General features: G+C 44.2%; 1 gene segment (V, D, J or C); it reads left to right on the forward strand.

Annotated features, from left to right (window-relative positions):
• The first annotated feature begins 346 nt into the window (after nt 1–346).
• On the forward strand, nt 347–24,440 carry LOC129340223 (Ig gamma-2C chain C region-like). The segment is given in 3 exon segments: nt 347–740; nt 21,940–22,248; nt 23,295–24,440. Coding segments are annotated over 3 exon segments (729 nt in total).
• The last annotated feature ends 1,394 nt before the right edge of the window (nt 24,441–25,834 follow it).

Here is a 25,834-nt window from a genome sequence, read left to right on the forward strand (position 1 = left end):
AGAGGGGAAAGGCAAGGAGGGAGGAAATGGGGTTTTGGAGGGGGCTGAGAGACTGGAGGGGTGCAGAGGGGAAAGGCAAGGAGGGAGGAAATGGGGTTTTGGAGAGGGCTGAGAGACTGGAGGGGTGCAGAGGGGAAAGGCAAGGAGGGAGGAAATGGAGTTTTGGAGAGGGCGGAGAGACTGGTGGGGTGCAGAGGGAAAAGGCATGGTGGGAGGAAATGGGGTTTGGGGAAGGGGTTAGAGACAGGTGGGGTGCGGAGGGGAAAGGCAGGGAGGGAAGAAAAGGGGGTTTAAATCGGAATGCGGCGTCGCGGCTCCAGGGGACATGGAGGGCGGCGGCGCTCCGCCCGCGCCGCTTTTCCCCGGGCCCGAGGCCAGTTTAGCACGGCTGCCCTGCGCTCCGCTCTCCTCGGACTCGGGACGAGACGCTGCGAGGGAGCAGCGCCGCCGCCGTGCAAAGCCCCGGGTCTTTGCAGAGCGGCGCGCCCGGCTGCGGCGGGGCTGACGCGGCAGCGTGCGCTTCGCCCTCGCCCCGTCGCTGCCGAAAGCGGCGCGGCGGGCTTCTTTCCCGCCGCGGCTTCCCCGGGGCTTGCCGGCGCCGCGCGCGCCGCCCTTCCTCCGCCAGCGCCTCCGCCCTCCAACCGGGATGCGAAGCCCGCGACATCAAGCAACGCCTCCGAAAGAAGCCTCCTCGGCGCGCTTTTATGCTGGTATGCCCGGACATCGGTGCCAGCATCCATGTGAGTCGTCGGGTAAGACGTTAAGAGAATTATATAGTAGGATTGTTCTCTTCATTGGAATTAAATGCACTTCATGAATTTCACTGCAACTTCCCCACAGCCACCCTACAGCATTCATTTTGCTACAGTATTCATTTTTTTAACTCTCTACTACCTCTTTGTGGGCATGTCTGGTACTGCAGTATTTTAAAATCAAACTTGCTGTCGCTGTAGCTGAAGCCCTTTATCGAGGGCTTATTCACAGTGGATTTTTGGTCCCCTTTGGCTTCTTAACTGCATTGGTTTTCCTCTTCCCTTAGACACAAAGCATTGTTTGCCGGGGCGTTTCTCCCCGTTTTTCTTTGGTTCCCCAGCCCCGTGCTTTGGCAGTGGTCTGTAGGGTTGCCAGCTCGAGGTTAGGAAATACCTGGAGATTTTAGGAGTGGAGCCCAGACAGGGCAGGGTTTGGGAAAGGGCTGGAGCTCAGCAGGTTATAATGCCATAGAGTCAATCCTCCAAAGCAGCCGTTTTCTATAGGGAAACGGATATCTGTCAACTGGAGATCACTTGTAATTCTGAGAGATCTCCAGCTACCACCTGGACGTTGGCAACTCTAGATCTGAAAAACATGGGTGGGATTTAAAATGGGAGAGCAACGATGGTAAACAATACTGTACGTAAGGGAGGGGGAACCTCCCTTACACACTTTGTTGTGCAGTTAAGAAGATCTGCTGCAGAAGAGCCCCCCCCCCCTCCGTGCAATCTTTACAGCATTGGATCCTTACAGTTTCTCTCCCTCCTGTATAGAATGTATGAGACAGAGAATATTCGCACCCTGGTCCAGTTAGACTCTTTGCACAATTCTTCCCTCTAGTTTTTTCCCTCTTGCATACTGGGAAGAAGAAGTCACACTTGTATTTGAAAACAGTGGTTCTTTTCCACCTATGGTTTCGGAAGTAACGTATTTCAGTAGCCTTTTCACACCTTATCCAACGTGTGGGAGCAATTATTCAGAAGTAGGGGTGTGCAAGCCAAAAATTTTCGGCTATAGCCGAAAGTAGAAAGCCGAAAGAAGATTCTCTATCGTTAAAGCCGAAAGCCGAAACAAGAATCTCTTTCGGCTTTCGGCTTTCGGGATTCTTTCGGCATTATTTCGGCATTCTTTCGGCTTTTTTCTATGGGAAAATGCCTCCGTCTTCCAGGACGCCTGGAGGAGGCATTTTCCCACTGAATAAGCCCAAAATTGGTGGGGACCTTCCTCTAACCCTTCTCTAACAACCACCCAAGTTTCAGACAGATTGAACTTTGGGGGGCCACGTTATGGCCCCCCAAAGCAGGTCCCCCCATCCTCCCATAAGAAAGCGAAGGAGCAGCATATTGTTAGCATGCTGCTGCTCATCTTTCTTCATTATTTCCTATGGGGAAAAAATGAAGAGGCAGGCTTCCTTTGCCAGGGGTGGCATTTTGCATGCAAAATGCCCCCTTACCCTCAGGGGCCCTTCTCCCACCCCTCCTCCCACCCCCCACCAAGGCTCAGCCTGCTCCCACTTGGGGGGGGGCATTTCATGGCCTCCCCAAGTAGGTGCTCTAATCTCTACCACTGACAGCTGGGGGAGGCTTGTGTTGCCAGGGGTGGCATTTTGCATGCAAAATGCCCCCCAACCCTCTGGGGCCCTTCTCCCACCCCTCCTCCCACCCCCCACCAAGGCTCAGCCTGCTCCCACTTGGGGGGGCCATTTCATGGCCTCCCCAAGTAGGTGCTCTGCTCTCATCTCTACCACTGACAGCTGGGGGAGGCTTGTCTTGCCAGGGGTGGCATTTTGCATGCAAAATGCCCCCCAGCCCTCTGGGGCCCTTCTCCCACCCTTCCTCCCACCCCCCACCAAGGCTCAGACTGCTCCCACTTGGGGGGGCCATTTCATGGCCTCCCCAAGTAGGTCCTCTCAGCCCCTAAAGTCCACCCCTTACAGCCCCACACAAACCCAATTCCCCCCCAGCTGCCACACACAGACCCAAATCCCCACATTAGCCCCTCACAGACCCAAATCCACCCCCACCTGCCCCACACCCATAACCCCAGGAACAGGCTGGCAAAGGCCAGCCCTCTCCCTTTGTTCCCTATGCTGGGAACTTCTAAACTCTCTTTCCCTGGGCAATTCTGCACAGCCCAGGGGTTCCACAATGGTGGGCACACTTCTGAGTGCCAGCCGGTCCCTGTGAAAGAGCACCTGAACCACAGACACCCTCCCTCAAATTCCCCCACCACCTACAGAGATGGCTGGCCAGCCAGCCCCATTGTTCCCTATGATGGGAACCAACTGCACAACAAAGAATAAAACAAGAACAACACAAAATAAAGTTTTAAAAAAATTATTTTCTCCCTTCCAAAGTACAAGTAGGCAAAGCATTATGACACATTACACCAGCAGTCCCCCACACAGAAAAATTAAAACAAAACTCACTTAACATCAGAGAATCACAAAACACGATTCCTGTCAAAAACACTTTATTTCTTGAACAGCTTTAGGTTACACAGCAGGGGGGAACACCAAAGGGCATGGCAGCACTATCTTACACAAAAATAACACAACTCACTTAACATCAGAGAATCACAAAAGCACAATTCCTGTCAAAAACACTTTATTTCTTGAACAGCTTTAGGCTACACAGCGGGGGGGGGGGGACACCAAAGGGCATGGAAGCAGTAGAACTTACGTCTGGTGGTATTGTAAGCATATTGAACACTGTTAAGGCACTGGGAAAAATGGTTGTATGCTGTATAGCTGATTATAATCATAATCATGTTTTGTACAGAAAAAAAAGCTCAATCTGAGGCCGGCTGCTCGCAGCCGGCCTCAGACTGAGCGTTGTTTGGGAGCACGATTTTCCTCGTTGCTCCAGGGGAGCGTGGGACCCCGCCAGTGTTTCCCTCGTGATTACCATACCTCCACCGGATTGGAAAGGAACTAAATTAAGAAAGCAACGGCCCCATATGTGGGGCTACTGTTATTTTCCCGGAACTGATGTATAGACTGCAGAGTTGGGAATGATACCGTATTTAACTGTAATTGTGTACCAGTAGTTTCTTGTGTGAAACTGTCATGTAGAAAATTTGTATAAGATACCTTTTGTATGAATTGTTATAAGCACATTGCACTTTGGAACTAATTGATTGAAGTATCTTACAAATACACATGAATTGATTTTTTGCATCCTGTGGGTGTTTACCTTCGCTTTTCAGATTGCAGTCTACAAATGTAGCTTCCTCGTAACGTGACACCATCGTTTTTCTCATTGGTGGGGACATAGAAGAAAACGGAGAAAGCCAGGATTTATTGATGGTTGTTGTGGATTTTCCAAGCTGTATTGACGTGGTCTTGGCATTGTAGTTCCTGACGTTTGGCCAGCAGCTGTGACTGGCATCTGACAATATACCAGGATTTATTGTCTACCATTCCATGGCAGTTTTTTCCCCATTCCCTCCCCATACACACAGACAACAAAGAAAAGGTGAAAGCAAAAAAGCATAGTTATTTAGCAGTGAAAGTAGTAGTTTCAAACGTTTGCAGGTTGGAATGGAAACCAGTACTGTTTTTTTCACAAGTTTCACTACAATTTCTCTCTAATTCACCCACAAACTGAATTCTTTCCTAATCATCTGCTTCCCTCATGTGGACATATTGAGTACTGCAGAATTTTGCTATGGATGCACATTAAGCAGCATCTCCTTGGACTGGATTCTTTTATTTATTTATTTATTTATTTATTTATTTTTTTATTTATTTATTTATTTATTTATTTATTTATTTATGGCATTTATTGTCCGCCTTTCTCACTGCGACTCAAGGTGGATTACACAGTGTGAGATTAGTACAGTCAGTTTCAAGGACATTTCCATAAATAATGCCATAGGGGAAATAAACACAATTTTGCAAAGACTTACCATTAGTAAGAATCCATATGAAGCACAAGTAGCTCATAGGAGCACCTATTTAAGACAACAGCAGATTCTTTGTGCTATTGTGATCTCCACATACTGAATGGGAACCAAATTTGCAAGACAGCTCCTTCATTATCATTTCTCTTAGGAAGATGTAATGGGTATTGCAGGCGTTTTAGGTCTGGAGTTTGGTTTTGTTAATATTTCTGTGATGGGACCTAAAGGTCAGCCTCATCTTCCTAGTCAATCCCCCAGTAATAGCTGCAGTCATAGCTCACTTACCCTGATTAGATGCTCTACCCTCCTCTCTTTCTCTAGGTAACCACATTGTTTCCTAATCCTGTGCTGCCCTCAAGTGGGGATATTCAGTACTGCCACATTTTATGGTCACTCACTACACACTAAAGTGCGCCCAGAACGACTACAGGTTTTAATCACTGTATGCATTATTCATTCATTCCAGTTCTTCCTTTCCCACATGCTGTGGGGAGATTTCCTGTATGCTTACAAACAGTGAGTAACATTTTCCAATATACACCATTTACATCGGCAGGCCATAATCCACTTCTTTCTTCTCTTCCCAATGAAACGTAGGAACTAAACGCAGAAAACAATGAGGATGTTACACAGGTGAAGTACATTGTTGCTGAAGACTTTGCTGGTGAATGCTGTCACCCTTTGGGAGAGAAGGTGTGAATGCACCAATCTGAAGAGCTGCAAACTGTCCACATTTGGATATGACAGCAGTGGCGGTTACCTTCACATCCTGCGTGCCCAGAAAAAGTGAAATACATAAATAAAAGGGGAAAAGACCTACAGTGCAATTCCAAAACAGACTTGGATTCTGTTGGGGGAAACTGACTAGCGGTCTGGGGTACACACACAGGCTCCGTCCTCCAGGGTTTCTGGGGACCTGCCATCCTTCCTTGCAGCTGGGTGCAGGGGAACGACAGGCCACACAAGAATGCGAATGGTTCCTACACAACTCACACAGGCTGGCTGACCCTCAGGCCACTGCCTTAGCAGCAAAACACAGAGGTTGATCTTTCAGCAAATGCTCCTGCCTTCTTGGTCACTGGTATGACTCAGTCACTCACCCCAGCGGGAACCTGCCACAGCCTGAAGGTCGTAAACACCATGTACAAAAATAATGCTAAACTATGAAATGTGTTTGAATGAATTCTGTATGCAATAAAATATGGATACTATTGTCAAGGGAAAATGCAGATATGAAGAAAGACAATGTCTAATAATTGTCATAAACTTCCACCATGCAGAGCAATATGTTCCAATCACATACTCAAGATCATCAATCAAACAGAGCAATTACAATGTGTTCCAATCACTGCATAAAAATAGAATAAATATGTACAAAAGTAATATAGACTTACAAAAAAACACAATGGTCCAATTCAAGTATAAACAGTGATTGATTCTGCCAGCACATTAGGCGACGCCAACTGTCACGTAGGCAGTGCAACTAATCACTATAAATAAAGACGACCCATCGAGTTTAAATTGCTGTCAATGAATGACTTAACATTCCAGTAAAACCTGTTTTCAGAAGTCCTAAGCTTCAATATTCAGCAAAGTCATCCAAAAGAAACATTCATAGGACAATCATATTACTCGGTCATTCATTTTTTGCTAATCTATTACTATTACTGATTCGTGCATATTTATTCCATCTATTTTTATGTAGTGATTGGAACACATTGTCTCTGTTTGGTTGATGAACCCTAGTATGTGATTGGGACATATTGCTCTGTATCATGTATTTCTTTATATCTGCATTTTTCCTTGAACAATAGTATTCATCTTTTATTGTATATAGAATTTATTCAAATACATTTCATACTTTTAGCATTATTTTTGTGCACATGACAATTTCTGTGTTTAACTTATGTACTCCGTGGGCCCTTGGGTGGGGAGGGTTCACAGCCTTTAAGCCAGCAATTACAGAGCCCCAGCAGTGCTCAAGTCTGCTGCTGGGATTCTCTTTATGAATTTCATGCAAGCTCCCCACATCCACCCAGACTGAATTGGCTAGGGTCTTTCCTCTGCTGCCTCCTTGTGGACATATTGGGCATAGCAGCATGTAAAAGTCGAGCCACAACCAGAGAAACTATTTATTGTAATCTATTCACTGAATTACAGAACAAGAAGGAGAAGAAATTCTCTAAACTCCTGCCTGCAACAGAGAGCAAGAACACTTGGGATCCAAGCAACATCATCAATCTTTCCAGTTACAAGCTGAGCCCAGCAGAGGAATCAGTCCTCTCACGTGGACTATCCTTTTGCCCAGCCAGACCCACACAAACCATACAACTTTGTGGAGACCTGGAGGCCTATTTTAGACGCCTAAGACTGAAAGAATTCTTCAACTACTCTGCTGGACAAAACGACGAACAAAGCACTGAACAGACACCATCACAGCAGCAGCCCCCACCCCCCCAACCCAGCATCCCCCACCCCCCCAACCCAGCAATACACAACCATCCAGGAAAAAGAATTCCACATGGACACCCCCTGAGGGCCGTAACTCCTCATTGGACTTTTACATTGAATGCTTCCGTAGACGTGCTCAGGCTGAGATAATTGACAAACAACAACACCTAAAGCAGAACCTCAGCCGTGGAGAAAGAGAGGCCATAAACAGCCTCCAAAATAATTCTGGCATCGTAATCAAGGAAGCTGACAAAGGCGGAGCAGTTGTCATCATGGATAAACAAAATTATATACGAGAAGCAGAAAGACAACTCTCCAACACAACATTCTATAAAATACTAACTTCTGACCCCACTGATCAATACAAAAGGGAACTCAATAAAATATTAAAAACACTCCCCATGGACATACAAGAATGCATCCATACGGACACACCCCAGGAACCACGACCAGGAAGATTCTACCTACTACCCAAAATCCACAAAGCGGGTAACCCAGGACGCCCAATTGTTGCAGGAAAATGCACCATCACAGTAGGAGTCTCGGGATACATGCAAAATCAAAAAGAGTCCAGTAGCACCTTTAAGACTAACCAATTTTATTTTATTGTAGCATAAGCTTTCGAGAATCAAGTTCTCTTCATCAGATGCCTGATCAGGCATCTGATGAAGAGAACTTGATTCTCGAAAGCTTATGCTACAATAAAATAAAATTGGTTAGTCTTAAAGGTGCTACTGGACTCTTTTTGATTTTGCTACTACAGACTAACACGGCTAACTCCTCTGGATCGGGATACATGGACTCTATCCTCAGGCCCTATGCCACCAGCACACCCAGCTATTTACGGGACACCACTGACTTCCTCAGGAAAATACAGTCCATTGACAACCTACCAGATGACACCATCCTAGCAACCGTGGATGTGGAGACCTTGTACACCAATATCCCACATGCAGATGGATTGCAAGCCATACGGAATATTATCCCGGACAAAACCACAGCAAACCTCGCCACTGAACTTTGTCACTTCGTACTCACAATTACTTCGAATTTGATGACAACTTATATCTACAGGTTAATGGCACAGCCATGGGCACACGCATGGCACCACAATATGCTAACATATTCATGGCGGACTTAGAGCAACGCTTCCTCAGCTCCCATCCACTGGAACCACTACTATACTTAAGATTCCTGGATGACATCTTCATCATTTGGACCCATGGGAAGGAAGCCCTTGAGAGATTTCATCAGGACTTCAATAACTTTCACCCTACTATCAACCTAAGCCTGGACCACTCTACACAACAGGTACACTTCCTGGACACCACTGTACAACTACATAATGGACGAATAAATACCACCTTATACCGGAAACCAACAGACCGATACTCATATCTACATGCCTCCAGCTTCCACCCTAAACATACCACTCGGTCTATTGTCTACAGCCAAGCCTTACGTTACAACCGTATCTGCTCCAATGCTCTCGACCGAGACTCACACTTAAGAGATTTACAACAAGCATTTTTGGGACTACAGTACCCACCAAATGAAGTGAAGAAACAAATCAACAGAGCCAGACTAGTACCCAGAAACAGTCTGCTCCAGGACAAACCTAAAGGAACTAACAACAGAACACCACTGGTTGTCACCTATAGCTCCCAGCTCAAACCCATCCAACGTATCATCAGTGAGCTACAACCCATCCTGGAAAATGATACCTCTCTCTCAGAAACCCTGGGTGGAAGACCTTTCCTTGCCTACAGACAGCCCCCCAACCTTAAACGACTTCTCACTTATAATCATGAATCGGCCAGCAGAGTCACCAGCACAGGTACCAGGCCCTGCAACAGACCCAGATGCCAGCTCTGCCCCTATATCCACCCAGGGAATACAATTACAGGACCCAATGGCATCAACTACACTGTCTCTGGCTCTTACAGCTGCTCATCCTCCAATCTGATATATGCCCTCATGTGCCAACAATGTCCTTCTGCTCTGTACACTGGACAAACCAGCCAACCTCTACGCAAAAGAATAAATGGACACAAATCTGACATTAGAAATGCCAACTTCCAAAAACCAGTGGGAGAATACTTCAATCTACCAGGACATTCCACCAAAGACTTAAAGGTCGCTGTGGTTCAACAGAAACCTTTCAAAAACAAAATCCAACGGGAGGCTGCTGAATTGGAATTCATATGCAAATTTGACTCTGTCAAGCTGGGACTGAATAGAGACTATGAATGGTTATCACATTACCACAGGTAACAGATTCTCTTTACAGAGGCGTGATCTGGGGGAGCCCAGTGACGCCTGGTGTGAGCTTTCGGGGACCACAGTTCTCTTTATCAGATGCAACTGGCAGGGAGAGCTGTGGTTACCGAAGGCTTATACTACATAGGAATTGGATACCTTCACTGCTACAAACTGACTGCACACCAAAAGGAGATGTTTACATTTCCAAGCAAAGGAATGTTTTGATTGCCTCTATGCTAATTGCATTCTGTCTTCATGTAATTTATGCCCCCTCCCTTTTCTCTCTCTTTCCCCCTCCTCTTCTGTATCTGCCCAGTTTTGATCAGGCATCTGATGAAGAGAACTTGATTCTCCAAAGATTATGCTATAATAAAATTGGTTAGTCTTAAAGGTGCTACTGGACTCTTTTTGATTTAGCTATTTCTGATATATTTGTGGAGAAGTCATCCATCATGTCCGTTTTGTATTAGAACGATAAGGTTCAGAATAAGATTGTACCTTATGTGAATCTGGGCAAGAAATACATTTTAGGAGGAGTTTCTGTAAAACTGATTCATGGGCTGTTTTGGGAGTTGGTATAGCAAAGTGGTCAAGTGGCTGGGTTGAGAATCAGCACTCTGCTGGTTGGACTCCCACTCCTGCCATGAGCTCAGAAGGTGGCCTTGGGTAAGCCACGCCTCTCAGCCCCAGCTCCCCAGCTGGATTGTGGGAATGATGACATTGACTTTGTTCACTGCTCTGGGAGGTCACTAATCTGTCCAGAACAATATACAAATAAACTGTTGTTTTGATTGTTGTTGTTCTATTATTGTTGTTGTTATTTCTATTGTATTATTGGCATTATGTTCGAGTGGATGGAATTATTGCCAGTTTTTAAAGGTAGCATTGTCTTGGTACTTTTTTGTAGTCATGAATCGCTTACTTAATCACTTTGGCAGGGGGAGTCAAAGTAGATTTCATTTCCCCTGGGGACTGGAGGCCTCTATCCACCGACAGCACTGGTTCGTTCTAATTTTTCCCTTCCTCAGTATTGTATTGATGTTGGCGGGTGGGAGGGGATCTCACATAACCGTGCAAAAAGAATGGACTTTCTCCAATATAATTTCAACACTAATATGCTTCCTTTCTGGAACAGGGTTTACGTCCACAGACTGCTCTCCTGAAAAATGGGCAGAATAAAACCACCTGAGACAGCTGGCCCATAAACACCCAACAGCACCTCCGCTGTGTCTGAATCCACTTTCTCCAACCCCTCACTGCTTCTAGGCTCAGGTTCATTAGACTGAGAAGAGCCCAGAATTCACTTCCACCGGAAACAGAGGAGATGGGAGAGTGGAATGGACCCTGGACTGATTTTGTTAGGTGTAAATTGTCCCTCATGAGTCCCGTTCAGTAAGTCAACTTACTTCCTTAGAAACTGGTGAATATGATCATCAATAAAGGCCACCCAATCCTCGGCTTTCCCCCAATACATTTTATTTGCCACAGAAGCGATAGCCAGAGACGGTGGCATGCCTCGAGATTTTCTGTCATTCCCAAGCAAGGATTCCTCTCTGACTGACTGTTTTCCCCTTGAGGGCCTTGGTGTGACTTGACACCTTACCAGCATGGTGTTCTTTCAATGATAAGGCAGGTCTTTGGCACCTCCTTAATACTGTTAAGGAAATACTGTTTTAATACTGAAAGAAAATGCAGACATAGCTGAGTAAAAGCCTGCCAGCAAAGCACAGCAGGTTTCTGTTTATTCTATTTGCATCTCTCCAAACATCTCACCTGAACAGGACGCTGTGTTCCTTGGCATTGAACGTTCTGTATTTCAAACACTCATTACTGTAAATAAGACGCATAATTGTTGTTTTGAGCTTTGAAGGACTGCTGGGGCGGGGGGACATCTGAGAGCAACAGAGGCCAGAACCCACTGGGATTTGCAGGGCCCACCACCACCCATGGCACATGCACAAAACTGCCATTAGAAGTCCCAGGCCACTGTGGCAGCTCGTCTTGGAGGGTTTCTTTTTTCTCCCACTTCCTTTTCAAAACTTGTGAGGATGGATTAGGAAAACATATTGTACATTATTCATTAGATGTTATACGTTATACATTATACATTATACATTATACATTATACATTATACATTATACATTATACATTATACATTATACATTATACATTATACATTATACATTATACATTATTTTTGTCCTGAGTTTCTCCATTCTTAGTTTATGCCTAATTTTGATGACACCCAAGTTTCCCGAAGGCTAGCCTCCTCTTTCTTGACGTGCCTGGTGGAGCTCAAAATCTTTACCAGCAAACATCCTCCCCAAACACCCCAGGAACAATATATAAGCAAGCCTAGCTTGCTACTTGGCATTCACCCAGATATCACCATGAGGTCTAGCCTCTTGTTCCTTTCTGTGGGACTCCTCGCTCTCGGGGGAAACCTGCCCAGGACTTCTGGCCAGAAGGTTACAGGCGAGTATTCTGCTCTTCTCCTCGTGTGCTCCTGAAGGCCTCCCCTTCAGCTCCTTTCTTCTATGTGCCGACCTTGTTCACAAGCCCACTTCTCAGGAGCTCTCTTCCTCCTCCTCCTCCTCCTCCCCGTCTCCTCTATGGGCCTGTTCTGTGTCTTGGATCTGGCATGCAGGGAGAAGATTCCTTTTCATTCTTCCCCCTCTCCCTTTCAATTTCCTCTGCCCTCCCTTAATTTTAAGGTGCCCAGCCAAGCAACAGAATACTGAAATGATCCAGGCATTATATCATAAATATTATTTTAAATATGTTTTTTTAATCATTGCAATAGCAAATTGTGTTTTTTTCTCTTTTCTCCTGGTAATCCTTGCATGAGCAGAGATCTGGGGCACACAAAGGGCCTGGGGGGTGGGGGAGTAAGAGTCCAGCACTAGCTGCATAAATTCAGGAAGGGGGAAGTAGGCAGGTGAGATTAATCTTGACAGGTGAGATTTAATTCTTTCAAAACAGTTCCGCTTTTGATTTTACAGGTGGGAAAGCGTTTGTTACAAAACTACATAACTGGAGACTCTGAAACAGTGTGAGGAAATTCCGTCCATTTGTCTCTGGTTTCATCTCTGTATGGAGATCTATAGCTTTGTATCTAATTTGGAGAGCCAGTTTGGTGTAGTGATTAAGAGCGCAGGACTTTAATCTGGAGAACCAGGTTTGATTCCCCACTCCTCCACTTGAAGCCAACTGGGTGACCTTGGGTCAGTCACAGCTCTCTGGAGCTCTCTCAGCCCCACCCACCTCACAGGGTGTTTTGTTGTGGGGATAATAATGGCATAGTTTGTAAACCACTCTGAGTGGGTGTTAAGCCATCCTGAAGGGCAGTATATAAATCGAATGTTGTTATTATTAATAATAATTATATGATTACACAGTCAAAAGAGAGCAGATGAAATTTATTATTATATACCCAGTTATCATTATACAGATTATTCATACAGATAGCCCCCTACCTTCACTCAGTGGATCTGGCCACATAGAGCCAGGTTATGGTTATGGTTAGACAATAGCAAAGCTTTCTGCTCTTGAAAGAAAGTTGGAAATTCCAGTTCATAGCGCAACCCACAGCCTCATTACACTCCAATGTCAGGTGGATTCTGCATGTCACACCTATTTTGCACGCACTCCTTTAGTTACTGATCAGTTGCCAGGTTCTATTTACACTTCTGGTCATCTCCTGCCAAGCCTTAATAGCTTTGGACCCACAAACCGTCAGGGCAACCCTTCCTGCCATGTCCCACCATGACAGCTTTGCTCATCTGAGTTAAGACTTTGGAAAATGCCACCCTACAAATGGGTAAGATTAGCTACTGCCCGCTCACATGTATTCTGTGTGGCAGCTCCCATCTTGTGGAACGGCCCACTAGAGGGGCTCAGGGAATCCCACACACTTCTGTTGTTTCACAGAGAGTGCAGGACAGAAGTGCTCAACCAGACATTTTTATCAATGGATTACGACTGTTTTACAATGGAATAGATAAGGAGGTTGTTTTTATACGGGAATAGGATCATAGTCTATTGAAAGGTTTATTTTGTGCATCACCTTGCTTTTCTTGTGTTGTCTTCTACTTTTCTAACCTACTTCCTGCATTCTGGTGTGTCGTGTCTTAGCCAGATTTCATTGCTTTAGGCAGTGCCTTGATTGCAGTGTTTCCCAGTTCTGTAATCCTTGTCTTAAAATGTTGTTGATTGGAAGTCTTTGCTGTTGGGTTGAGCTGATTTTTAAGATTTGTAATCTGCCTTGAGTCTCAGTGAGAAACGGAGACTATAAATGAGGTGGTGGAGAGTGCCCTCAAGTCAGAGTTGACTTATAGAGACCCCTGGTGGGGTTTTCATGGCAAGAGACTATCAGAGGTGGTTTGCCATTGCCTGCCTCTGCAATCCTGGTCTTCCTTGGAGGTCTCCCATCCAATTACTAACCAAGGCTGACCCTGCTTAGCTTCTGAGATCTGACAAGATCAGGCTCACCTGGACTATCCAGGTCAGGGCATAAATGAAGTAGATAAAATAAATAAAAATAAAAGAACAAGTGTCATCAGCATGTCAAACATATTCTGAAGGTTGTTTTATTTTTTAAACCATCAGTCTGGCTCTTGTGTTTGTGGGACTTGCACATGTCGGCAGACACCGCTTGGTCACCCCTTTCATAAAAGGGCAGCTTGCAGAGCCAGACCCGGTGGGCCAGGGCAGCCTGACCTGCTCAGCCCACTACTTGAAAGGCCTGAAGCTGATTGCTTCCATGGAAACTGGAAATGGCGCAGCATGGCAAGGTCTGGTGAGCGAGAGCTCAAGACCTTGATCCTCTAATCTTCCATGGGTTTTGGGGCTCTGAGACTCTAAGCCCACCCTGGAGAGGGGGGTGAACACTGGAGCACGGCAGGGGCCACGGACAGAGCAGTGGCTCAGTTTGATGACCCTCTGCTAGCTCATTTGGCAGGAAGACGAAGAGGGAGCCTTAATGGCTAATTAGCTGGGAACCCTGGGGAGGGGGAGACACTGGGTTGGGGGGTGGGGTGGGGGCTGCTGTGATGGTGTCTGTTCAGTTCTTTGTTCATCGTTTTGTTCAGCAGAGTAGTTGAAGAATTCTTTCAGTCTTAGGTGTCTAAAATAGGCCTCCAGGTCTCCACAAAGTTGTATGGTTTGTGTGGGTCTTGACCGAGACTCACACTTAAGAGATTTACAACAAGCATTTTTGAGACTACAGTACCCACCAAATGAAGTGAAGAAACAAATCAACAGGGCCAGACTAGTAACCAGAAACAGTCTGCTCCAGGACAAACCTAAAGGAACTAACAACAGAACACCACTGGTTGTCACCTATAGCTCCCAGCTCAAACCCATCCAACGTATCATCAGGGAGCTACAACCCATCCTGGAAAATGATACCTCTCTCTCAGAAACCCTGGGTGGAAGACCTTTCCTTGCCTACAGACAGCCCCCCAACCTTAAACGACTTCTCACTTACAATCATGAATCGGCCAGCAGAGTCACCAGCACAGGTACCAGGCCCTGCAACAGACCCAGATGCCAGCTCTGCCCCTATATCCACCCAGGGAATACAATTACAGGACCCAATGGCATCAACTACACTGTCTCTGGCTCTTACAGCTGCTCATCCTCCAATCTGATATATGCCCTCATGTGCCAACAATGTCCTTCTGCTCTGTACACTGGACAAACCAGCCAACCTCTACGCAAAAGAATAAATGGACACAAATCTGACATTAGAAATGCCAACTTCCAAAAACCAGTGGGAGAACACTTCAATCTACCAGGACATTCCATCAAAGACTTAAAGGTCGCTGTAGTTCAACAGAAACCTTTCAAAAACAAAATCCAACAGGAGGCTGCTGAATTGGAATTCATATGCAAATTTGACTCTGTCAAGCTGGGACTGAATAGAGACTATGAATGGTTATCACATTATCACAGGTAACAGGTTTCCTTTGCAGCGGCGTGGTCTGGGGGAGCCCAGTGACGCCTGGTATGGGCTTTTGGGGACCACAGTTCTCTTTGTCAGATGCATCTGGCAGGGAGAGCTGTGGTTATGGAAGGCTTATACTACATAAGAATTGGATGCTTATACTGCTACAAACTAACACGGCAAACTGACTCCACACCAAAAGGAGATGTTTACATTTACTATCAAAGGAAAGTTTTGGTTGCCTCCCCGCTAATTGCATCTTGTCCCCTTCTGATATATGTCCTCTTCTCTCCCCTCTCCCTCCTCCTCTTCTGTATTTTCCCAGTTTGTATCATGCATCTGACGAAGAGAACTTGATTCTCGAAAGCTTATGCTACAATAAAATTGGTTAGTCTTAAAGGTGCTACTGGACTCTTTTTGATTTTGCTACTACAGACTAACACGGCTAACTCCTCTGGATATTGGATTTTTAGTTGGCATTTATCCATATTAACACACGGTCCTATTTTTATGGCTTTGGAAAGGTCATTGGATTTCTAGGAAAAGAGAAAGATTCCTGGTCTATTGGATTACTGGAATTGATCAAGAATCTTTGGATATATATGTGTTTTTTTTCTTTTTTCCTACTGTAGTTTTTTTCTTTTATGTGCATGTATTTTTTTTCTCTCTCTTTCTTTTCCAATTTTTAACTATTGCTGGTAATTACATTGTTAATATCTGACTGGATTATAAAGCTGAGAAAATTTGGGACAGGATTAAATTCTTCAATGGATTATAAAGTGATTGCCGCTTTTTTTCTTCTTCTTCTCTTTCTCTTTTTTCCCTTTTTGGCTGGTGTGGGTGTTTTGGGCTTTCAAAATGGAATGCAGCCTGATTTAAACTGCATAGTGACTTCCTTGTTGGCTACAGCTTCAAAGGAGGGAAGACCTTTATGGTAACAACTTCCAGGACATAATTGGGTGGATGAGACTATGTTGGTTGTCTCTTTTAGAATGATATCTAAACACTGGCTGGATGTTTTGATTTGATATGAATATTTGGGAACATTGTGGTCAGTGAAATAATAACATTTTCTTTGCTCTTTAAGCTAGTAGAAACAGAGGGGTGGAATAAGTTGGGCTTGATCACTTCTGCTACTGAGTTGAGGGAAGATAGTAAAATAAAAAAGGGGATCATCTAATTAAAGATGATGCCAGCTAAGGAAAAGGGCCCAAAACCATCTCCTGGGAGCTCTAGATCAGTGACACATGCCATGGCGCAGGCCCCTGCATCCTCACAAGCATCAGTTCAGACAATTGAAGTATGTCTGGCCCAAATATTGGACCAAATAAAGACCATGAATGAGAAATTTGAGGGGTTCCAGACTGAGATGAGAGAAGCTAAAAAAGAGGCAGCTGAACTAACTAGTAAAGTTCAAAAAATAGAAGAGAAGAATCAACTAACAGAAGATAAGGTAGAGGTAATAACAAAAAGTCAAATGATGATGGAAGCTAAATTGATAACTCTTCAGATGGAGAAGTCAGCAACATTGTTGCGATTGCAGAAGGTTAAGGAAAAAGAAGGAGAAAATACTTTAGAGTTGGCAGCAGGAATATTGGCAGTGGCACTAAATACCCAGTCAGAAGATACCCAGCCTACAGAGTAAACTCATCCTTTGCAAAGAAGAACAAAAAGCCAAGGGAAATTCACGTAAGATTTGTTAGGTGCAGAATTAGAGATTAAATCCTTAGAGCAACATGAGAAACTCCACTGAAGTACCAAGATGAAGAGATAACAGTTCTAAGAGATATCCCATGGGAGGTACGGATGAAGAGATGGAAATATGGATTTTTGCCAGACCTATTACGCACAAATGGCATACAATACCGAAGAGACTACTTTTCAACTGTAAAGGTCAAAGATTCAATATTAACGTGATACACAAAGCTCAAGCATTCATCCAAAAGAACTTGTTGCAGGACCAGACATTGGAGGAGAATAAAGGAGAAGAAGAAGATGCAAGCTCATCGTCAGAATCAGGGGGGAAAGATGAAGCAAGGGATGGTGTGAAGACTAGAAAGCAAAGCAAGGAGGAAAACAAACAAGGTAGTAAGAGAGACAAGAAATAATGGCCAAAAACTCTCTAGAAATATTTTCAATGAATGTTAATGGATTGAACTCCCCTCAAAATAGAAGAACATTTGCATATCTGAAAAAAAATTAAGGCAGAGATAATATGTCTTCAAGAAACACATATTAAGGATAAAGAAAGAAGGTTGCTGAACTGTAAGAATTTGGGATCCCCATTTATCACGACAGATCAAGTGAAGAAAAGAGGATTAGTAACATATATACAGGAAAGATTGAATCCAAAACTAATTTATGCTTGTGACCAAGGAAGAATCTTAATGACTGAATTCCAGAAAGGCCAAAGAAAAACTTTAGTTGTGAACATCTATGTCCCAAATGAACAACAAGAAAAATTCTACCAAAAACTCTCAGAGCATATATCCCACTTGAATTACAATGACATATATATAGTTGGAGACTTTAATGCAATGGTAGACAAAAGTTTGGATAGGAAACAGGCGAAGAATGGGAAAAAAGCGGGGGAAACCCTCCCCAAGAATTTTTTTGAATTTGCAGAGGAAATGGCCCTTGTGGATTTATGGAGAATACGAAACCTGAATTCAACCGATTATACTTTCTATTCTGATAGACACAAATTTTGGTCATGAATAGATATGTGCTGGGCCTCCACATCGGCAGTGGCGGACATGGAAGAAATAGATATTTTACCGCAAGTGATTGGAGATCACAACCCTCTAATAATAAGGATAAAAGAAGAAAGAAGACAATTTAAGCGGAGACTGAATATAGGCCTATTAAAAAACAAAAAAAATTAAAGAAATGGTTTCCAAAGAAATGGAATGTTTTTTTAAACAAAATCTAAACAATGAAACAACTGTGGATACAGTGTGGGATGCAAGTAAGGCCTTTTTTAGAGGACTGGCAATCAGATACACAGCACAGAAAAAGAGAGAAATAAAGACTACCAGAAATTGGAAAGGAATTTAAAAGAAGAGGAAGATAACCTAAAAGACACCCCGGGAAAAGATACAGTAAAACTGAAGATAAAGATACTGCAACATAAACTTAACTTGATATTGACAGAAGAGATGGAGAAAAAAATTAAATTTGCAAAATTAGATTACTTTGAAAATGCAAATAAACCCGCAAGGTGGCTAGCTTACAAATTAAGAAAAGAAAATTGTAAAAGACAAATAATATTGTTGAGGGATGAAAAAGGAGAAGAGAAAATACTCCAGGAGGAAATAAAGAAGGTGGTAGAACTCTTTTATAAGAAGCTTTACGGGAAAATGACTGTCCATCCAGAGCAACAAGAAGCCTATTTAAAGAACATGGGACTGAAGAAATTTAAGGAAGAACAGAGAAAAATTTTAAATGATCCAGTTGCTATGAACGAAATGGCACAGGCAATTAATTAAAAGACAAAATAACGGAAAATCTCCAGGACCAGATGGCATTCCAGCTGAATTCTACCAATGTTTTGAAGAGACCTTAATAGCCCCATTCAAGTGCTTGATGGAAAAAATATGGGATACAAAATCCTTACCAGAGACTTGGAATGAAATCACGATTTCTCTAATACCAAAGGAAGGAACGGATTTGAAAGAAATTAAAAACTACAGACCAATCTCACTGTTAAATGTAGACTATAAAATCTTTGCAACTATACTCTCATGGAGAATGAAGAAAATATTGAACCAGATGATCCACTGAGACCAAGTGGGCTTTCTAACAGGAAGGCAGACTAGCCACAACATAAGAAAAATATTAAATATCTTGGAATATTATGAGGCCCACCCAGAAAAACAGCTAGCTCTAATGTTTCTTGATGCGGAGAAAGCCTTTGACAATCTTAACTGGCAATTTATGTTTATACAATTAGAAGAGATGCAATGTGGAGAAAGTTTTCTTAGAATAATCCAAAAAATCTATGATAAACAAAAAACCAGAATCTTAGTTAATGGCCAACTAACAGAACCAATAAAAATCGAAAAAGGAACGAGACAAGGCTGTCCACTATCACCTCTTCTGTTCATAATAACATTGGAAACACTTATGGATAAGATTCGAAAATCAGATGAAATTAGAGGAGTTAGAATTAAGAAGCAAGAATATAAGGTACAAGCGTTTGCAGATGATCTAGTTTTCATTTTAGAAGAACCTTTAACATCAATCCAGGAGCTCCTGCAAGAAATTAAAGAATATGGTGCCTTGGCAGGCCTAAAAATAAACACTCAAAAGGCAAAGTCCATTACAAAAAACATGCAGAAACAGCAGGTGGAAGAACTAACCCAAAAATCACAGCTTGTAATTGAAAAGAGGATAAAATACCTAAGAATCTGGATGACTAATAGATGTAGTTCTCTGTATGACGATAATTATATGACATTAATAAAAGCAATTTAAAAAGTTCTGGAAAGGTGGAAGGACCTGCAGATATCATTGCTGGGAAGAACTGCGGTGATAAAAATGAATGTTCTACCAAGAGTTCTATTCTTGTTCCAGTAGGGGTACCCCAAGCTTTTTCCAAGGAACTTAACCAGACTGTACAGTCTTTTATTTGGCAGAATAAAAGACCACGAATTAAACTAAAAGCGTTACAAGACACAAAGGAAAAAGCAGGTTTTGCTCTACCGGATTGGGGGTTATACTATAAGGCCTGTGCGTTGACTTGGTTGAGAGAATGGATTACCCTGGAAAACAAAAGACTTTTAAATCTGGAAGGACATGACTTATTGATGGGCTGGCATGCATTTCTCTGGTATAAAAAATGGGAATACCATAAATACTTCAAAAATCATTGGATAAGGAAGGCATTAGTGATGGTTGGGGAAAGAATAAGACTTGTCTTTTATGAGAAAATCCCTTTGTGGGTCTCCCCAATTGAAGCATTTACACAACCTAACTTGAAAAAAGAGGGGAAAGCCCCTACCTACAAGGTATTGTTGAAACCAGGTGGTCTATTAAAATACCCAAAAGAAATGACAGATTTAGACATTGAGTTGGGATGGTGGGGCCAGGCACAATTGGAATCTAGATATAAAAAAGACAAGTTAATGAGATTCTATGAAAAGGATGAGAATATCGACATGATAATGTGTGGTGCCAATGTTAAAACAATAAAGAAATTATATAGTATGCTTTTAAATGCAAAATTACAGGGGGAGGAAGTTAAAGATACCATGATAAAATGGGCAGAGAACGTGGGACACACAATGGACTTAGAGCAATGGTCACAAATGTGGAAGGGCAATTTAAGGATGACAAAAGCAGCCTCTTTGAAAGAAAATATTTACAAAATGTTTTATAGATGGCATCTAACTCCTATTAGGATAGCCAAAATGTCTTTAAATATGTCAAATAAATGTTGGAAATGTGAGAGTAACCCGGGTTCATATTATCGTATGTGGTGGACATGTAAAAAAGCAGCAGAGTTCTGGAAGATGGTCCACAAAATAACTCAACAGATACTTAAGATTTCGTTGCCTTTGAAACCAGAACTCTTTTTATTAAACCACATGTTGGTTCCAGTTAATAAAAACCAAAAACATTTGATTTTGAATACAATTACAACAGCCAGGATACTATATGCGAAACTTTGGAAAACGACAGCCATCCCAACACAAGAAAATCTGATTGAAAGGATTCTTGAGACAGCTGAAACGGATAAATTGTCGCGTGTATTGAAAGAGATGGACAATACAATATATAATGACATTTGGGATTCGTTTTATAGCTGGATACAGAGGAAATCTGAAGAAACCTAGCTCTTAGTTAGAATGAAGACTTTTATGGACATTATTTAAAATGAATGGAAAAAATTGCAAATAAGTGGCTGATCTGCAGAACAGATGTTTTTGACAAGAAATAGATTGATCAGTGCAATGTATTAGAGTGATATAACATGAACTTCTTTTCCCCATCCCTTTTTATTCTGTATTCCCCTTTTCTTAGTTAAAAAAAAAACTATTATAAAAAGAAGAAAAGAAAGAAAGGCCCAATGCTGCTGGGTTGGCCCGGCTGCTCTTCCGCTGAACCAGTGCTTCCCTTGAGGTCTCATGAAGCAAAGAGCGCCAAGGTGAAGAAGTCCCTCACCTGTCATCAGGAATGTGCCTCTAAGTGGGGCCTGGCAATCCCATCCCTTTTTATTCTGTATTCCCCTTTTCTTAGTTAAAAAAAACTATTATAAAAAGAAGAAAAGAAAGAAAGGCCCAATGCTGCTGGGTTGGCCCGGCTGCTCTTCCGCTGAACCAGTGCTTCCCTTGAGGTCTCATGAAGCAAAGAGCGCCAAGGTGAAGAAGTCCCTCACCTGTCATCAGGAATGTGCCTCTAAGTGGGGCCTGGCAATCTCCTGGTATTACGTCTGATCTCCAGATGGCAGAGACCAGTTCTCCTAGAGAAAATGGCTGCTTTGGAAGATGAACGCTATGGCTTTATACCCGGCTGAGCTCCCTCCCCTCCCCATACCCTGCCCTTCTCCGATTTCACCCCCCAAATCTTCAGCGATTCCCTAACTCAGAGTGAGCTAATCTATTCCTTTTCCTACTTGCAGGTGGTGCTTCCCGCACTCCAACTGTCAACAGCTTCCCTCCTCCCTCGGAAAAACTGGCATTGCAAGAAAGAACCACCATTGTGTGCCTGATAGAAGGATTCTTCGCTGAGGGCATCCGTGCCACATGGCTCCGCAATAACGAAACCATGGCAACATCAGAAAACTCCATCAGACCAGAGGGGTTCTTCTTATATAGCAAACTGCTCTTCAGTTCTCAAAACTTCATGGGGAGAGATACTTTAACTTGTAAGGTGGAGAAAAATATGCTTCCTTCCTTGACGTCATGGAAGGCCACGGACAAGGACACTGGTAAGCCCACCCTTGGAAAGTTCTCCCTAGAGCTCACCAACACTTGACACTAACCATCGGCTCCTCTCCTCCAGAGCAGCTTTTGGCTGCTCCCTCATTTCTCCACAATGCAGGGGCAATTGTCATGGCGCTTGACACACCTCTTCCACTAGGCAAGCAGCGGTTATTATCTCAGGCAGCATTCTGGGCATCTCCAGACTACAGAGATCAGATCCCTTGGATATAATGGCAGCTTTTGGGGGTGTACTCTGTGGTATGATACCCCACTGAGGTCCACCCCCTCCAAAACTCTGCCCTCCCCAGGCTCCATCCCCAAATCACCAGGAATTTCCCAACCCAAATTCAGCAACCCTAAGCAAAAGCGGGAGCAGATTTGGTGCCAGGGGGTGAAAAGCAGGAGCTAGTTGGAGCCAGGGCTGAAAAGGAGAGAATGCTATTTCCCTCCCCCATAAATCCTTGACAGTCTTCACTTCCATGTTGATAACTGGGAGGTACACCAAGTGAGACATGAAAGTGAGGGGGCTGCAGGATTCCACAGCTCTCTTAAAAGCAGCAGGATTTGAGCCCAGTGGTGCCTGAGAGACCAACAAGATTTTCAAGGCATAAGATTTCAAGAGTCAAAGCCCGTATCTGAAGAAGGGAGGCATGAATCTTGACAGCTGCAAATCTTGTGGGGCTCTCAGGTGCCGCTGAACTCAAATCCTGCTGTTCTACTGCAGACCAACACAGGTTCCTCTTTTAAAAAGGCTCTCTATTCCAATGGACTACAGTCTCCTTCAGCCCCTTCTCAGACTGCTTTTCCAGAAAGCACCACACAGGAGGACTCGGTAGCATCAGCAAACAGGATAGGCGGGGTGGGAAATATGGGGAAAGGGTCCCTGTGTGCTGTGTATTGTTGACAGTCTGGAGGAAGGAACGTCCTGAAGTCTCCCCCATCACCTTCCCTCAAAACCCCTCCCTTCCTCTGTTGATTCCACTGATGGGGCCTGAAAGCAAATAACCTTCCTCTTCTTTCCACCACGCTCTGCTTCTCGGCACTCAACCAGGCAAGCCCTCAGCCTCCAACAAGTCCCTCTTCAGGTCCCGTTTCCAGGAGGCTGAAGAAGACTCAAGTGTGATTCTTGGCTGCATAGTGGAAGGGCCCTATCCTGACAGCCTCTCCATCACGTGGCACGAGAATGGCAGACCCCTGACTGGAGACAACAGTGACATTCACAACAGCGACGAGCCGGACGTTTTTCTCAACAGCAGCCTGGAAATCGATTTTGATGAGTGGAATTCAGCAAAGGATTTTACATGCACCATCAGTCAGCAGGAGCTCGAAATTCTGCACACCCGGAAGAGCAGTGAGAAAACTCATGGTGAAGAATGAAGACCAGTCCCTATCCCAACATCATGGCCTTTTCCCCCGGCACAGAATTGTCCCTGCAGCAGTCGGATCAAGGCCTCTGGACGCCTTGTCTGTACACCTCATTCTGGTTAAATAAAAGACCTATGCTTCACTCCCTGATATTCTTGGCTCTGGCCCCAATTCTGTCTGTCATTTGTGGCTGGTGGGCAGACAGTCTCTTAAATGGAGGCAAGAGACAGTTCATGTATCAGACACAAGAGGGCTGGATGCTACCACCTTGGTTTCTCTTATGTGATATATTCTCAACCTCTTCCCCATCCCCCAAACATTCCTATGGTATAAAATACAAGATATTAGGAGGTCTGTCATAATGCATCGCATCACTTCTTCCCTAGCCCCCCTCTGATTTGCTGTAGTTCTGCAAAGATATCTCATATTTGACTTTATAAGGAGATCAGACATGTTAATGGATACACAATCCAGTGGGGTGTCAGAGTGTCAGTATTCTTGTCAGAGCTCTAGCCAGAGTCACGCCATTTTAACATGTTATAATCTGTAGTTGTTTAGCTTTCCTCCCTCCAGGCCCAGGTGGTGTCCAGGTCGCATATATCCATGGGAGAGAAGAATCCTTATCAGCCCGTTCCGGCCAACGACCTTGACGTCCTCGTCTTCCCATGCCTTCGCAGACAGGACTACGGGGGAGGCTGGGAATGGGTGTTTGACGTGTTGTTACTTTCACTTTATGAGTCATTCTCAACAAAGCTTCTGTTCAGCCAAGAGCCTCTTGCCCTTGGATTGTGGACACCTGTATCCTGAGCATACTCTTCCAATAAACCTTTGAAACCAAGAAACCTTGTGCTTCTTGCAGAGGGGGGAGACGAACTCTAGATAACTGGGATTCCATAGTCTGATATGGGGGAGGTGTGTTAGTCCATGGCAGCACAAAGAAACAAAAACAGGATCCTGTGGCACATGAAAGACTACACAGTTTAATTTATTGCAGCTTAAGCTTCTATGGCCTGACACCCCCTTTGTCATATGCAATCACGTTCATGGAGGATCTTGAGGAGACTGAATGTCACAAGTCAGTGAAGCCTCCAAGTTCAAAGGGAGCGTACCTGTGAATACCAGTTGCTGGGAGGAGACAACAGGGCAGGGCTATTGCCTTGGTGTCTGTCCCAGAAGCATCTGGCTGGCCAGAATGAAACAGGATGCAGGGCAAGAATACCCCTTAGTGGTGATATATCAGATCTTCTGGGGTGGAGGGAGACAAGTTTCATAGACAGACTCAATTAGATCCTTGCCTAGGACTAACCTTGGGAATATATATGTGTGTACCTGCTGGTCGGCAAGCACAGGGTAATTTAAAAGGAGATAAAGGGAAATTTGGATTTCAGTTTCGTTTTCCCGGCCATGTCGGACGCTCCTCTCCGCAGGTCCGGGAGGAAGCGGCCGAGCAGCCTGACCGGGTGGTTGACCTGAGAGGGTCAACCCCCAGGACTCCCAGGTAGGGGGTCAGGGTCCGGAGCGCTGTGGGAAGAGCCCCTTGAAGTCGATCCAGGGGGTAAATAGCCTGTCTGCTCCTATGGAGGCTAGCAGACTTGCGCAGCACATCGCGTGCTGCCGGGCCATGGAGAACGGCAACAAGCAGATTTAAGGTGAAAACCTGTAAGTAAGCGGATCCCTTCTGTTACTCTAAGCGTATGTGAAGGATTGGTGGGAGTTGAAGCTTAAGAAGGGCCGGATATCTTCCCCTTCATTGAGCTTTGGAACTTAGTTGGCGGACTCCCCCCGCCCCCCTAAGATGGCAACGAGAAAGCAGAGCCCTGCTGTGGGCAAATCAGTTTCGGCTGTGTTGCAGGGGAAGGGAGAGACTCCTGAAGAGGTGGTTAAACGGTCGGTCGTTGAAGCTATGAAGCCCTTTGTTGATAAGCTAAATGAAATCGGACAAAGGGTTGGCTCAGTTGAAAATGAAGTGAAAACCATTAAAGATGTAGCGCTCGAGGCAGAGGAATCTGCTCGTGAAAATGCAACACTCATGAGAGCTACAAACAAAGAAGTAAAGCTTTTGGAGAATCAATTGATAGGACTACAAGTGGATCGTGCTCAGACAGTATTGCGTTTACAGAATGTGAAGGAGGAGGAAAGTGAAAATTTAAAAGATTTGGTGTCGGAACTTTTGGCGTCATTCGCAAAGGCAACTAAAGAAGAGTTAAAAAGCGATATTCTGGAAGT

Source organism: Eublepharis macularius, chromosome 12 (genome assembly GCF_028583425.1).
Source record: "Eublepharis macularius isolate TG4126 chromosome 12, MPM_Emac_v1.0, whole genome shotgun sequence".
Lineage (NCBI taxonomy): Eukaryota > Metazoa > Chordata > Lepidosauria > Squamata > Eublepharidae > Eublepharis > Eublepharis macularius.